Source organism: Trichechus manatus, unplaced genomic scaffold (assembly GCF_000243295.1).
Source record: "Trichechus manatus latirostris isolate Lorelei unplaced genomic scaffold, TriManLat1.0 scaffold00014, whole genome shotgun sequence".
In the NCBI taxonomy this organism is placed as follows: domain Eukaryota; kingdom Metazoa; phylum Chordata; class Mammalia; order Sirenia; family Trichechidae; genus Trichechus; species Trichechus manatus.
Genome location: NW_004443950.1, coordinates 25,355,549 through 25,370,417, shown reverse-complemented (window position 1 = coordinate 25,370,417; position 14,869 = coordinate 25,355,549). Strand labels below are relative to the sequence as shown.

General features: G+C 41.1%; 1 protein-coding gene across 1 annotated transcript in view; it reads left to right on the top strand.

Annotated features, from left to right (window-relative positions):
* ITFG1 (integrin alpha FG-GAP repeat containing 1) overlaps positions 1-14,869 on the top strand; it is a 202,474-nt gene that overhangs the window by 185,702 nt on the left and 1,903 nt on the right. Inside the window, exons 15-17 of the mRNA XM_012554181.2 lie at positions 9,326-9,450; positions 10,365-10,447; positions 13,058-13,175. Coding sequence (XP_012409635.1) covers positions 9,326-9,450; positions 10,365-10,447; positions 13,058-13,175 — 326 coding nt within the window. The remainder of the gene's footprint in view (positions 1-9,325; positions 9,451-10,364; positions 10,448-13,057; positions 13,176-14,869) is intronic.

The window sequence follows — 14,869 nt, the reverse complement described above, 5'->3', positions numbered from 1 at the left end:
GGGGTATCCTAAAAAGAGGGAAACTATCCTTAACAACCTTCGTTTTCTTTCATTTTAAACCATGGTAACTGTGTAGTGGAATGATGTCTACAGTTTAACAAACGCACAGTGGTATTTCATAATGTTTCTCTTCCTTTTTCATGGCCTTAGGCTTTTGGATTTCTGCACTGAGATAACATGGGTACCTTCCTTGGCTCTCTGGGGGTGTGCTGATCCTACTTTACTTAGTAGTTGAGTGATAGTAAAGGCGTCTGTAATCCACTGTACTTTCAGTACCCAGAGTGATGTCTGTTCTTGAGGAACATTCTCGTGCTGTTCTATGTCCTAGGGGCTTCGGGCTATTCCTGCGTAATAATAATAGCTAAAATTGATTAATAATTACTCTGTACCAAGCGCTGTGCTAAGCATGTTACAAAGATGATATCATTGAATAGTATTAGGTGTGAGATTTCCTATACCATAAAGCTTTTGAAGTTAAAATACGTGAGACTAAAAACAGTATAAAATAGTATCGTAATATTACACACATTGATGGATATGGAAGAAGAGAAAATTTCCCAGTATATTAAGTTATGATCCTGGTATTCTGCTCTTGTATTTCTGTCTTTGTGGATTTAATGAAGCTAAATTTCAGTTTTCCTAAGACAGTCTGATGAAAATAATAGATTCACCTTAAAATATCTTCCTAATATTTCTAACATTCTTCAGTTAGACCAAAAAAGTTACCTTTTGAACAGGTAGACTGTAATTAAATTCAGCCATTTTAATCAAAGGATTTGATCGTATTTGCAACTAAAATGTAGGAGATGGATTATTTTATTAAATGTATCATTCTGACCAAGTACATTCCTTTTAATATCTTTAAACCTTTTCCATATGAGAACTGCTTTTCAAAGTTTTTCAGTAATACATAGTACTGACAGTTTTATTGTAGAAAACAGAAATCAGTTTACTTATATCTGCAGGTTAGAAAATGTCATACTAACTCATCAGCTGAACACTCAAAGACCAAATAATAGCACTCCTTGCCAAACATTTATGTGAGGCTAATGTTAGTCTTTTATGTTAAAGTAGGTAAGAGAAAGCACTGATTCTTTAATCCATAAATATTTTAGAATTTCTTCTAGTGATATGTGAATGATTTAATAGCTGAGATTGGGGAGATGTTTGTTACTGAGAGGTGAATCACCTCCTCTTTCACTTAAGAAGATACCGTTTAATACACCCAGGAAGTTTATGGGAGGAGGCACGCGTGATCTGAAGAACTTTTGCCGTTAAGAGAGAACACGTTACGCCAAGTGAAATAACCCAGACACAAAAGGACGGGTGTTGTTTGATCCCACTTATAGGAAATGTCTCGAACAGGCAAATGCAGAGAGACCAGAGTTTATCAGTGGTTAGTGGTGCAGTGGTTCAAGTGGTCACCTGCTCACCAGAAGATCAGTGGTTCAAACCCACCCGCCGCTCCGCAGGAGAAAGGTGTCGCAGCCTGCTTCCGTAAAGATTTACAGCCTCGGAAACCCTGTAGGGTCGCTGTGAGTCAGAATCAGCTCGACGGCAGTGGGTTTGGGGTACCAAGGGCTGGGGGGAGGGAGGAACTGAGAATTGCTGTTTAATGGACGCTGAGTTTCTGTTTGCAGTGATGAAGAAGTTTCGGAAATAGTGGTGATGGTCGCACAGCATTGTGACTGTAATATCACTGAATTGTACACTTAAGAAGGTACAATTCAATTAAAATGGCAAATTTTATGTATTTTTTACCACAGATTTTAAATCTTTTTAAAGTGGAAGTTAATATCCAGTATGCACTTAAAATAAGTCAATCATAAAAAGACAAATGTTGTATGACCTCATTTATATAAAAATACATGAAAAGTCAAATGTATAAAGACTAAAGTTTATTAATGGTTACCAGGGGCAGGAGGGAGGGGAAAGGGAGGGGTCTTTATTGCATGTGGCGTTCTAAGTTTTGGTTTATGGTGATGGCAGAATCCCCCTGATTCAGGGTAGAGTCGTACAGTTGATTATTTTAAGTCCTGTCAGTAAGCTGTACACCTGTAAAAGTTGTATTGGCAACAGCTGTGTGATATATTTGTGTCTGGCTTCTCTGAATTAGCATAATGTTTTCAAGGTTCATCCTAAGAGCCACCCTTGATTCCCTTTTCCTTCATCGGCTTCTTATTAATCCATGAAAAAAGTCCAGTTGATCCTACCTCCATAGCTGTGATGGTTAGTTTTATGTGTCAGATTGGCTAGGCTACGGTTCCCACTTGCTTGGCCCAACAGTGGTCTCATTGCTGTTATGAAGTAGTTCAATCTGATTCAATCAGTTGGCGTGAGTAGAGGCTGGAGGAATTTTAATATGCTTGCTAGTGAAAGCTTAGATTGCCTTGAAAAGACTGCTGGTAGGATTATGGACATTAAGGGTGATTCTGATGAGGGCTCAGAAAGAATTGAAAGCTGTGGGAAAAGATTCTATCACCATGAACAGAATGTTCGTAGGCATGGGGATGTTACATGGGAAAATGATTAGCATGTTACTGGGCACTGTAGGAAAGGCAGTCCTTGTTATAAAATGGCAAAGAACTTGTCTGAATTAATGTTTGAATGTTTTGTGAAAGGTAGAACTTGATGAATTTGGATATTCGGCTGAGGAGATCTCTAAGCAGGATCTTAAAGGGGCAGCATGGTTTCTCATTGCCACTTGAAGTAAAATGTAGGAGGAAAGACATAGATTTAGAAATGAACTGTGTAAAAAGAAACCAGAAAATTTTATTGTAAAAATTAGGAGAGCGTATCCTGGGAAGGACACCAAGAGTGTGGCTGCACAGTCTTTTGCTAAAGAGATTAGGCCTATGATGGACGGATCCTGTCAGACACCTCAGCAGAAATCCTGTCAGCTTAGACTGAAATGGACAGAGAGAGGATAAACAAAGGAAAGCTGTCTGCCTCCTGGAATTCTGTAGTCTGGGAACTGACCAGGGAGCCTGCTGGGCTGCAAACATCTATCTTCCAAGAAAAAGCAGGAACAATCCCAGGAGGAGTGCTGATCAGTGGGACTGTGGGAAGGAGCACAGGGGGCAGGGCTGCCACCTCCTCAGTTTTCAAGGGTAAAGCCACCACCTACTGGGTTTCAAAGGCTGGAGCCACTGCCCCCTAGGTTTCAAGGTGTGGGGTCACCACCCACCTCAGTTTCAGAGGGTGAGGATACCATTCCAGTAGGTCAGGAGAATGGGGCCACCACCCAAAGTTGAGGGAATGAGGCTGCCATGCCAGCAGGCTGGAAGATGGAGCCACTGCCCAGAATGAGGGGGCAGAGTTGCTGTGTTGGTGGGGCTGCCCAGGGCAGAGGGGGCAGAGTTGCCATCACAGTTGGCCTGGAGGGCAGGGCCACTGCCCAGATGTGCCTGGAAAACAAGGATTATTTTCAAGCCTTGAGAGCTAATGAGATTTGACCTGCTATGTTTTGAACTTGCCTGGTACCCATGACCCCTTCTTTCCCTTCAGTTTATCCCGTTTGGAATAGGAATGCCTGCGTTCGTCATGGTTCATCACTGTATTTTGGAAGCAGGAAACTTACAGGTTTCACAGGTACACAGATGGAAAGGAATTCTGTCCCAGGATAGAACACACCCAGAGTCTAACCCATACTAGATTTAGATGACTCAGATGAGATTGTAGATACAGACTTGATGCTCGATTTGTTAAGACTTTTGGAGATAGTGTGACGGAATGAATATATTTTGCACGTAGGAAGGGCATGAGCGTGGTCAAACTTGAGAGAGAAAAACTCCTCATTTGTGCCACATTGTCAGCTTTGGAAACCAGAGTTTATTGTTTTAATCCAGAGCATGACAGTTGAAACATAATTGCTAATAACCTCAGAACAGTTCACCTCCCTGATGCAACTCTGAAGGAGCACTTACCAAACTGAAAAGCAAAGAGAAAAAAGAAAAAGTACAGTTTTACTTTAATGAACATTGAGGTATAAATCATGCTTCCCAAGCATGCATCCCCGTATACGCTCCCCTCCTCCGCTGACTGTGCTCGCGCAGTGGGACATCAGCAGATGGGACACAAATAGACCCGGGAGATGCGCTTAGACACTGGGACCGACCCTCTCGGAATGCTGCCCTGAGGCTGCGTGTGATGAAGCCCCATCTGATCTTCATGATGGATGGATGGCAGATAGTAGGGAGCAAGGCTGCCATCCTCGCTGAACTCAGCCTCCAGCTGGCCCACCATCCACGCACATCCACGTGAGGGAGCCCAGGGGAGCCAGCGGGAACTGCCCAGCCAGCCTACACAACCAACAGAGATACAGTGATTATTAACTATCAGCCACCACGTTTTTGGCTGGTTTGTTATGCAACAGTAGATTACTGCTAAAAGGAGTGTATTCTGCTTTTTCTTGGGAGCCAAATATAAAAGAATTCACAAAGACAGAAGTGTCAGCACTGATAAGGTGTGATTGGGCGGTGCAGGAAGTGGATAAGAAAGGAACAGAAATGTAGAGGAACAGAAGGTGGCAACTTACGAGTTTAAAAAATACGCTTACAGAAGTCAACTTTAATCACGTCCTTTAGGAAGAAGGTGCGTGTGAAAGAAAGGGCTTTTCTAAAGGAAAAATTACAAAGTATTTTTGTTTTGTCTTTAATGTATATTGATAGCCAAGTAAATGCCTCCTCATATCTCCCAGTAACATGTGATGGCTACCTAGTCTAATGAATAGTTATTTAAAAAATCACATGGTTCAGTAAAAATAACCTATCTTGCAATTTGGGATTTAAAAAACTTCCTCTCACCTTTGGTTTGTAAATTAGATATATGTCTTTTATCCCTGCGTCAGAACTAAGCCATTTTACTCCCTTGTGCTTTCTGTTGCCACTACAAAGGGCAGCTGATACCAGAATGCCATGGCCTACTGGTTTACCTCACAGGTAGAGATTTCCAGCATGGAGAATAAAGTGCACTAAGGTATAAACCAAGCTTTCCCATTTAGCTCATTTATGGCACAGTGTCCACTTTGGAAAGCAGAGTTTATTTTTTTAATCCAGAGCATGGCGGTGGAAACATAATTGCGAACACCCTCAGAACAGCTCACCTCCCCGATGCCCCTCAAAAGGAGCACTGACCGTTAAATTGGAACTCCACAGGCAGGAACGCCTAATGCAGTTTGGTTTTATGAGCGCTGTGGAGTCCCCTCATTGTTTGTTACTGCGTCCTTTCTGACGTGCACTGCGGTGGCTTTTTATCGTTCCCTCAGTAGACACGCGTGTGCATCACGCTACGGAAAAGCAGGCATCAAAGTCAAAGTACTCACTCTCCCAGCAGTTAAACTTGGAGCTGCCACAGAGTTGAGTCATTTCACTCTTAGGTGTGTTTCCAAGAGAACTGAAAACAGGTAGACACAAGCTTGTACAGGAATGTTCACAGCGGAAGTATTCCTAACAGCTAAAAAGGAGAAACAACCCAATGTCCATCAACGGATGAATGGGTAAAGGAAATGTAATTTATCCACACCCAAATCCAGACCCATTGCAGTCGAGTCGATTCTGCCTCATAGCGACCCTACAGGACAGAGCACAGCTGCCCTCTAGGGTTTCCTAGGCTGCAGTCTTGACGGGAGCAGACCGCCACATCTTTCTCCCTCGGAGAGGCTGGTGGGCTCGTCCTGCCAGGCTTTGTTAGCAGCCTAGTGCTTAACCACTGCACCGCCAGGGCTCCTCATGTGTCCACACGGCGGAATGTTATTCAGCCACAAAAAGGCATGAAGTATTGAAACCTGATGCACAGGCGTGAACCTCGTACACATTATGCTAAGTGGAAGAACCAGATGAAAAAGGCCACGTATTGTAGCTGCATTTATATGAAAGGCCCAGAACAGGCAGCTCCATAGAGACCAGCTAGACCAGTGCTTGCCAGGGGCTGGGGGGAGGGCAAATAGGCAGTGACTGCTAACGGGGACAGGGTTTCCTTCTGGGGATGAAAGTGTCCCGGGATTAGATGGTGGTGGCTACACAATCTTGGGAATACACGAAAAACCACTGAACTGTCTGTAAACTTTCAAGGGGGGAGTTTTATGGTGTGTGGATTAAACGTCTAATTTGTAAAACGAAAATACTGTTCACATTCGAAATTTGTAACTGGGAAGCAGGCTGACAGATATAGTTAGAACCAGGGTTCTAAACTTCTTGGTTTATTCCAAAAGAAATATTAGAAAAACTTCCTTGAAAAATTGTTAATTGTTATACTGTTTTTCAGAAACTAACATCAAGTGGAAATTAAAGCTGAGAAAACTAGAAAATATGAGGAATGATTATATAATCATCAAAGTAGCAACTAACGTTTGTATGGTGCTTCGCAATTTACAAGCTCTTTTAAATACATTAATAGTTAAGTGCTAGTATTGTAACTGCCAAAGCCATTAGGTAGATAGTGTTGTTATTCTAACTTCACAGATGAGGAAGCATTCGATTACATTTCTCTGTTGTGTCTTTAGACTTCTCCAGGTCAAGGTTTGCCTCTCTTGTCTCTGTGTAAAAGGCATACAGTGGACACTGAATAAATGTTTAAGCAAATGAATCAATAAGGATTAGAAAGGGCAAGGGACTTACTAAAGACCAAACGACAGTGTTACACGTGTTTGGGCATTCAGCTCCTGTGCTTTTGATGATCTCACGTCACAAGTCTCCTGTGCTCCCTGTACATGTGTTCACGCACCAGCCTGTAAGCTGATTACATGTTAGAATTAAAAGCCCAAATGGATGTCTTCAGCAGTAATCACAGCATATTATAAGAACTCAAGAATAACTGAGTTTAACCAACTGTACAAATTATACTTTGTTATTTACTAGCAAACATTCAGTTTAGTAGGACAGACATTTACTGGGTGCCTGTTAAATGTGCCAGCCACCGTGCTGGAACATAGAGACGAGAAGTCGCTAGACTGGAGCCCCCTCAGTACCTCTCTTCATGGAGGTGCTTTCAGTCTAGGAGGTGTCTCTACCGTGTGGTTCATTCACACGCCGCGGTACATCACTAGATCTGATGTAGCAAAGTGCCACGACCAAGGGCCTTCTCGGAACAGAAGTGTATCGTCTCACAGTTCTGGAGGCTACGTGTCCAAAAGCGGGGTGTCAGCCATGTGTTGCCTCGGGAGGGCTCCGCAGCATCTGTCCACGCGTCTCCCCCAGCTTCTGGTGACCTGGCCGCTGATCGTGGTGTCCTTGGCTTGTAGATAAATCACCTGAATCTCTCCCTCCATCTTCGCATGGCATCTTCCCTTTCTCTGTCTCTTGTCCCCTTTTATAAGGACACCACTCATATTGGATTAGGACCACCCTACTCCAGTATGACCACATGCTCACTGAAAACATCTTCAGAGACTCCGCTGCCAGACAAGGTCACATTCCCAGGTCGCAGGGGTTCGGACTTCAATATATGTTTTTGGGGGACACAGTTCAATTCATAACAAACATATTTTATCATTTTATCCTTGTCAGTTATCTAGAAGCTTAATTCAGATATGCTGTAATTCAAAATACTCCAAAGGATTAACAGTCAAATATCAGTGGATTCCTTTATTCTGTTATTCTCATCCCAGGAAAAGAGGCCAACCATTGTTACAAGGTTTTCCATGAGTAGCTATAATCCTAACTTCTAAAACCTAGGAATTTAGCATTGTACACATAGCCCCACAAACTTCCAATATGCTGTTAATTTAGGATAATTTAGGGTCTTTCCAGAGCCACACTGTGTAACACCTAGTCCCACCACATACTTTTAAAAGGTATTAAACACTTTCTGTTCATGGATGATGCCTTTCTGTAAACAGAGCCTGTTAGATTTCTTGTGTTTAAGCTATCACTAAGTAGGACTGTTGAAAAACCAAGAGTATCTATGTAGTGACCTTAAATTAACACAGGTCTTAGATTTGTAATTTTATCGTAAATTGATTAAGGTGATACTGTAATCAGCAGAGTGCCTGATAAATAGCAGGTGCTTGCTATCTATAGAATACACTAATTTTTAGTAAGTGGCTAGTTGAGAATCCACTCAACTAAAAACTGGATCTTCCCAAAGTCCGAGTAAAATGATGTGTCTTAGTCATATAAAGCAGTAGAAAATTTTACCATCAAGCAGAGACCAGCTATTTTATTTCTCTTTAATGACTATATTAAATATAGATATATAGATTATTGATTGATTATGATTGGTCTATGTTACTGAGAAAATCAGTGAAACCAAAAGTTGTTTCTTGAAAGAATCAACAAAACTGACAAATATTTAGGTAGACTGACCAAGGAAAAAAGAGAGAAGATTCAAATTACTAAAATCGGAAATAAAAAGCAGAGACATCACTACCAACCTTACAGAAATAAAAAGGAAGGTACACAGATAGCCAGAAGTACATGAGAATATGCTCAAAATCACTAGTCATTACAGAAATGCAAATCAAAACCACAAGGAGATACCTTCACAACCATAGGATGGCTACAATCGGAAGGACTGACAAATGTTAACAAGAATGTGGAGAAATCAGAACCCTCATATGCTGCTGGTAGGAATGTAAATTGGTACAACCACTTTACAAAACAGGTGGTTCCTTAACATGTTAAATCTAGAGTTACCACGTTATCCATCTATTCTACTTCTAGGTATATACCCAATGAAAACATAAGTCAGCACAGAAACTTGTCTACAAATACTCATAGCAGCATTAATCATAAAGGCCAAAAAGTGGAAACCACCTAAATTTCCAGTAACTGTTGGATGGATGAACAAAATATGTTATATCCATTCCATACACTGGAATACTGTTTGGCAATTTAAAGGAAGGAAATACTGAAACGTGCTGTGCACTGATGACCCTTTAAAACATGACACTAAGTGAGACACGCCAGTCCCAGAAGACCACATACTATGTGATTGCATTCCTAGGAAATCGCCAGAATAGGCAAATCTAGAGTCAAAAAGTAGATTTACGGTTACCCACAGCTAGGAGGATAGGGGTAGGAATTAGGGGAGACTGCCAGTGGGTATGGGCTTTCTTTTTGGGGTGATGAAAATGTTCTAAAAATAGATTGTGGTGATACTGACCAACTCTGAGTATACTCAAAACCAGTCAGCTGTCCACTTAAAGTGAATGTTTTTTGATGTATAAAGTATGTCTCAATAAAGCTATTTTAATGGGTCGTTAATATTTCTGAACTGGGGGTTCATTTTACTTCTTCATCTTTACAGAATCAGTTCTAATTCTTAAATTTTTAACATTTGATAAAAAGCAATGTTTCCAAACTGCCTCTTTTTTTTTAAAATCTAGCTGGACAGCTCAGCCAGTCAGCGCATTTAGCTCTACAACTACCATACAGCGTACTTGGTTTAGGGCGAAGTGCAAACTTTTTAGATCATCTTTATGTTGGTATTCCCCGTCCATCTGGAGAGAAGGTGAGTAAAAATTTGTTTTGTTCACAATTTGGTTTTTAATATGTAATTTTTTTATTATTTTTAATTTTTTAATTTTTTTATTGTACTTTTTTTTAAAGGAATAAAATGAATTGATTGGTAGCGACCTAACTAAACTTACCTTACATTGAACACCTCATGATTTGAAAATACGGTATAGCTTTCCACCACCTCTACCATAAAGTTCACAAATAGCCCTCTTTCCTGCTTTATTTCTGACCTTACCACTTTTCACCACCTGACGGGCCGTAGCGGAGTCCCTGGCTGGCACGTGGCTAAGCACTAAACCACCAGCGGGAAGATTGCCAATTCGAAATCACGCAGAGGCACCTCAGAAGACAGGACTGGCAAACTGCTCCCCAAAGGTCGCAGCCTTGATAACCTACGGGGCAGTTCTCCTCTGCACACATGGGCTCCTCAGGCGTCGCGGTCGGCTTGAGGGCAGCTGACAACATGCCGTGGGTTTTGTTTACTGTCAGAATCCCCCTCAACTTGAATGCTGTCTCCAAGCAGCGTTTTCACATCTCCCTTTGAACGGTGCCTGCTACCTAAGAGTGGAAACAGCAAATACATACTAAATGAATGAATGAATGAATGAATCCATGAGACACAAACAGAACTCTTCTCAGGAAAGATCAGAAAATTTTTACCAACAGATGACACAGGAGCCCTATTTTGGATTTAATGTTAATATGTAAATTTAGTTTAATTCATATCTAGGATTTAAATTTCTCAAAGAATACTTGAGCTTTTTCCTGTATTTAATTTTTTTTTAAATGGTTTTTAAATGTGTTGACATGCCGTGGGGTTGTTAACCAATGTTAGAAAACAGTATGTGTACTAACTGTTAGAAAAAAACAAAAAGGTTTTTAAATGTTCTTCAATTCTTTTTCCAGACTATACGAAAACAAGAGTGGACTGCAATCATTCCAAACTCCCAACTAATCGTCATTCCGTACCCTCACAATGTTCCTCGAAGGTAATGCCCTTCCTTCAGCTGCATTTGGGAAATACTAACAACTCTGAATCACAGATGCAGCTGCATCTTTTAAAAACTCTCTTGTTCCTGCTGTGTTCCCTACTGAGTGCTATCCCGTTATTTGCTTACAGCAACCTTCAGTGAGTAAGCGTACCCACACAAAGGGGTCCCGACATTGTCAGTGAAGAGCAAATTAAATCCTAGTAGAAAAACAGCAGGGTGACGAATTGGGGATGTATATCTATTCTGGTTAAATAAACTGGTTTTCAGTTTACTAGTTGAAAACTCTAAAATTTCAGGATATAAAACTTTTGAATAAGCACTGATGTTGTTAATAAAGTCTTTGAGGAGTGGTGGGACGCACATTTTGGAGTCCGACAGACCTAGGCTGGAGACAGCTCTGCTGCTGATGGAGACTGGAGGCTCGCTCCTTGTCCTCTCAGAGCCTTGATTTCTGTGTCTGTAGAAGGGAAGAGGGAGGATCTGCCTTACGGGGTTGCTGTGAGGATGCAATGTACATAACACGATGCCCGGAAATCTCAGTTTCCAGTAAACAATAGCTATTTTTATCCTTTTTTTAGCAGAATATGTTCCTTTCATAATATTTAACTCTAATTCCCTACCTTATCTTTATTCATTTTTCTTTAAATTACCAGATTGACTCTGTTCTTTTAAAAGTAGACAGTGGAGGGAGGTATTCACTAATATTGAAATTTCAAAAACTATTACTTGGTCTTAATGCTAATCTGATAGCAATATGGGAAGATAACCAAGGAGAAATGGTGGATGTTTATATGAATATGTCCTCGTGGGGTCCTGCTTGTTACAGTCCCCTTCAAAATGCAGGCGTCATTGTTTTTATTACAATTTCAGACGGGATGTATTCAGCGGTGTGCTGGGCCAGCTCATGCCAGCTTGTACGCCAGTCTGTCATCTCTGTCCAGCTCTGTGCAGGGACATCAGGTGGCAGCTTAAAGTCAGCCATGGTGGAGTAGATGTACACGTGAAAACTGGCAAATGCTACAAAAATCAGGATCCCCCGACCCCCCGAGAGCCCGTGTACCAGCACACTAGGTGTGTGTTATGGTAGATCTGTGGGCCACAGGACCAGCTTGCTTAAGGAAACGACAGTCATTCTCACAGTATTCAGCGTAAGACAGGCCCAGCGGGAACAGGTGTTGTCCTGGCTGAGGCTGTGTGAATGAGCCTGTGGTGTGTGTTTGTGGTGGTTTCTACACGTGCAGCTCAGAACAAAACTAGAACAACTGGGTGCTGAGTGAAGAACTACGCAGATCAGGGTACTTCTGGACGCGATCCCGTGACCCAGGTACACGCGAACCGCCGTGGACGTGAGACAGCGTCTTCAGAGTGATAAGCAAAGGAGGGAACAAAAGGCAGGAGAGCAGTTCTAATGCGTGCCTCTCTGTGTAGAAGACGTGATATAGATGCATAAATGTGTCCGGGAGGAGACACAGGACACTGTAAAGAGTGACCGCTTCTGAGTAAGAAACGAGGCCTGGCCTTTGGCCCCGCTAGAGTCTTTGCTGCCTGTAAGTCCGAGGAAGGCCCTGAGAGTGGCTAATGTGGGGTAATCAGCGCTATTGCTTTTCTTAAGGTTCTCCTACTCTTATGAACTTCTGGAAAATTCTGTCATAGCTTTGTTTCTTCCCTAATTGCAATATTTTTCACGTTTTTCTTGCTCTTTCTGAAAAAATGTTCTTTTCAAATTTATGTAGATAATAAAAAACATCAATTTAGTTTGGGTATATTTTGAGACTTACTGACTAGAGGCCAACTTGTGGATCAATAAATTTTAATTATCATCCCAGAATAAGGCAATAGCTACTTGTTATTCATCAGAATGTTATTTAAGATGTTAAAGTTATTAAACTTTTAAAATGAAAATGTATCCATTATTTTTCAGAGAGAACAAAAGGTCCATGCATAAAACCACCTGCACTGTTGGTGATACGAACTCCAGGCTTCGGCTCTGCAGGGTTTGCGTATTCTGTCCTATACGGACTGTTTCCAAAGGGAAGAGCTAGTTTTACTTATGCTAACGACCTCTGGATGCAGCATTAACACTGAGGGCCTGGAAGTGATGCTGCAGTAGGTCTCAACCCAAGTCACTGGGGTGATGTAAACCCTCCACGTGACACAGGAACAGTGGAGGTCTGGCTGCACCCACTCGGCCATCCCTTTGTTTTAGATGGTCACAGCACATTTGTGGACAGATGATGCTGTGGAAATCATGGGACCACTTAGCCTTAGAGTTCAAGACTCTAAACGCAGCAAGTCAGTCAAGATGTAAAAAAGATGTCTAAAATTGTCCAAAGTACCCTTGATAAGTTTCCTTAAGAATAATTCTCACAGGATCCAACTTAGAAAAAGAATTTCATCAAAAATTCTATTTCAGTTCTCTCAGTAAAATCTGAACTCTGCAGGATCATCAATATTCTTAGCACTATCTAAATTTAATTGCATTTTTATATATAATGAACGGATAGATGGGTGAGTGAATTAATAAGCTTTTCTGCTTCTTGGTCTCAGTACAAGTTTGTCATCTTTAAGTTAAAATTTATCATTTTAACTCTTCTGTGTCATCTACAGCTGGAGTGCCAAACTGTATCTCACCCCAAGTAACATTGTTCTGCTCACGGCTATAGCGCTCATCGGCGTCTGTGTTTTCATCCTGGCAATCATTGGTGTTTTACACTGGCAGGAAAAGGTTTGTGCAATTACATGAAACGTTAGCTTTAATTTATTATCGTAGTATTTACCTCTTGAAAAAACTACATATTTAAAACTTTTTTCACATGAGTAGGATTTCTTGATTTTTCAAATTCTGTCCAGAATGTCATTTTATTGATAATTTCTTTTATCCCCTGAAATTACTACTGTCTCTTAAGAAATTCATAGATATCACAGGAACGTACTATTTTAAAAGTTTGATGCTATACGGAGTAATAAAGTGTTTACCCAAATGCTCAGCTGCTAACTGAAACATTGGTAGTCCAGTCCACCCAGAGGCGCCTCAGAAGAAAAGGCCTAGCAATCTACTTACGAAAAATCAGCCACTGAAAACTCTACGGAGCGCAGTGCTAATCTGACACACGACGTGGGGTCACCAGGAGTTGGAATCGATTTGATAGCAACTGATTTGCTTTTTGGTGCAGAGGAAAACTTCAGCAGCAATGTCAGAATGGCCTGAATAATAGTAATAATAAATTTTTAAAATGAGCCAGTGTTTATTTATTATCTACAGATAGAGACATGGACATTCTTTTTCCAGGAACAACAGCTAGCTCATTTTATAGATAAAGCAATTACAGCGCAGAGAGTTCAATGATTTCCTCAGCGCTTAGGTGGGGAGTGATAACGAGTGATAAACATCTTTTCCATCCATTAGGTGCACTTTGCATTAAACCAAACTGATTTCTATAGTATATCACCCTAAATAATAACTGAAAACCAAACTCCCAAAAAATACAGAAGTTTATTTTTAGAAGATTTTTTTATACAGTGTTTATGTGAAGAAAAAATAGGGTATCACCAGGAATTTATTAGCAGTTTAGATATAAATTGAAAAGGCTATTGCTATTTGTATGTGAATGTGTATTAAGTACATAGCTAGTAGGTTCCAACAGTGCCTCCAAAAAGAGCTGCTTTGTGTCACGAAACAGATGTTTTCTCTTTCTGTGCCTCTTCTCTGGATTGTCATCCCTTCATGATCATTTTCTGTTAACTGCAATCACAGTCTATTTTGTCTTAGCTGTTCTTTTGACCTATAAAAATGAGAATCTGTTAATTGTGCTGAGAAACGTTTATAGCTTTGTTTCTTAAAATATCGCTCCATTAAATATCAAAAATGATAACAGAGTTACGTATTTGGTTAACTTTAAGATTGCAACTTAAGAGGTAAACTCAAGGGTCACCCTACATACTTTGTCCAGAAAAATCAGAGCATAATCTGAAATATTACATAGCTCTAGACCTGTGAAGGCAAAAAATTAGTTTCATTAATCTGTCAGGAGATCTGATCACAGCGTAAACATCGTGGGCTTGCAGCAGTACGATGCAGTGGCTAAAACACTGAAGTTTTAAAGACAAATAAACATACTTGACCACAGTGTGTAACGTTCTCTCTTGTACAGCATGCCTCCTGTGGCACTGTCCTTCTGTTCCTGCCTGTCTGACCACTGGTCTCTCACCTGCTCCAGCTGTTCCTGTCACTCCCCAAATGCAGACACTGCAGTGACTGCCCTGCCCTGTCCCTGCCAGTTTCATCTAAAACTGTCTTCAGCTGTTGCTTCAGAATTACCCGGCCCCCATCTCTCTCCAGAGGTCTCGTCCTCATCTCCGCCTGTCTCCATAACATCTCCACCTAGGTCACTTCTCAGAGGTCTCGTCCTCATCTCCTGT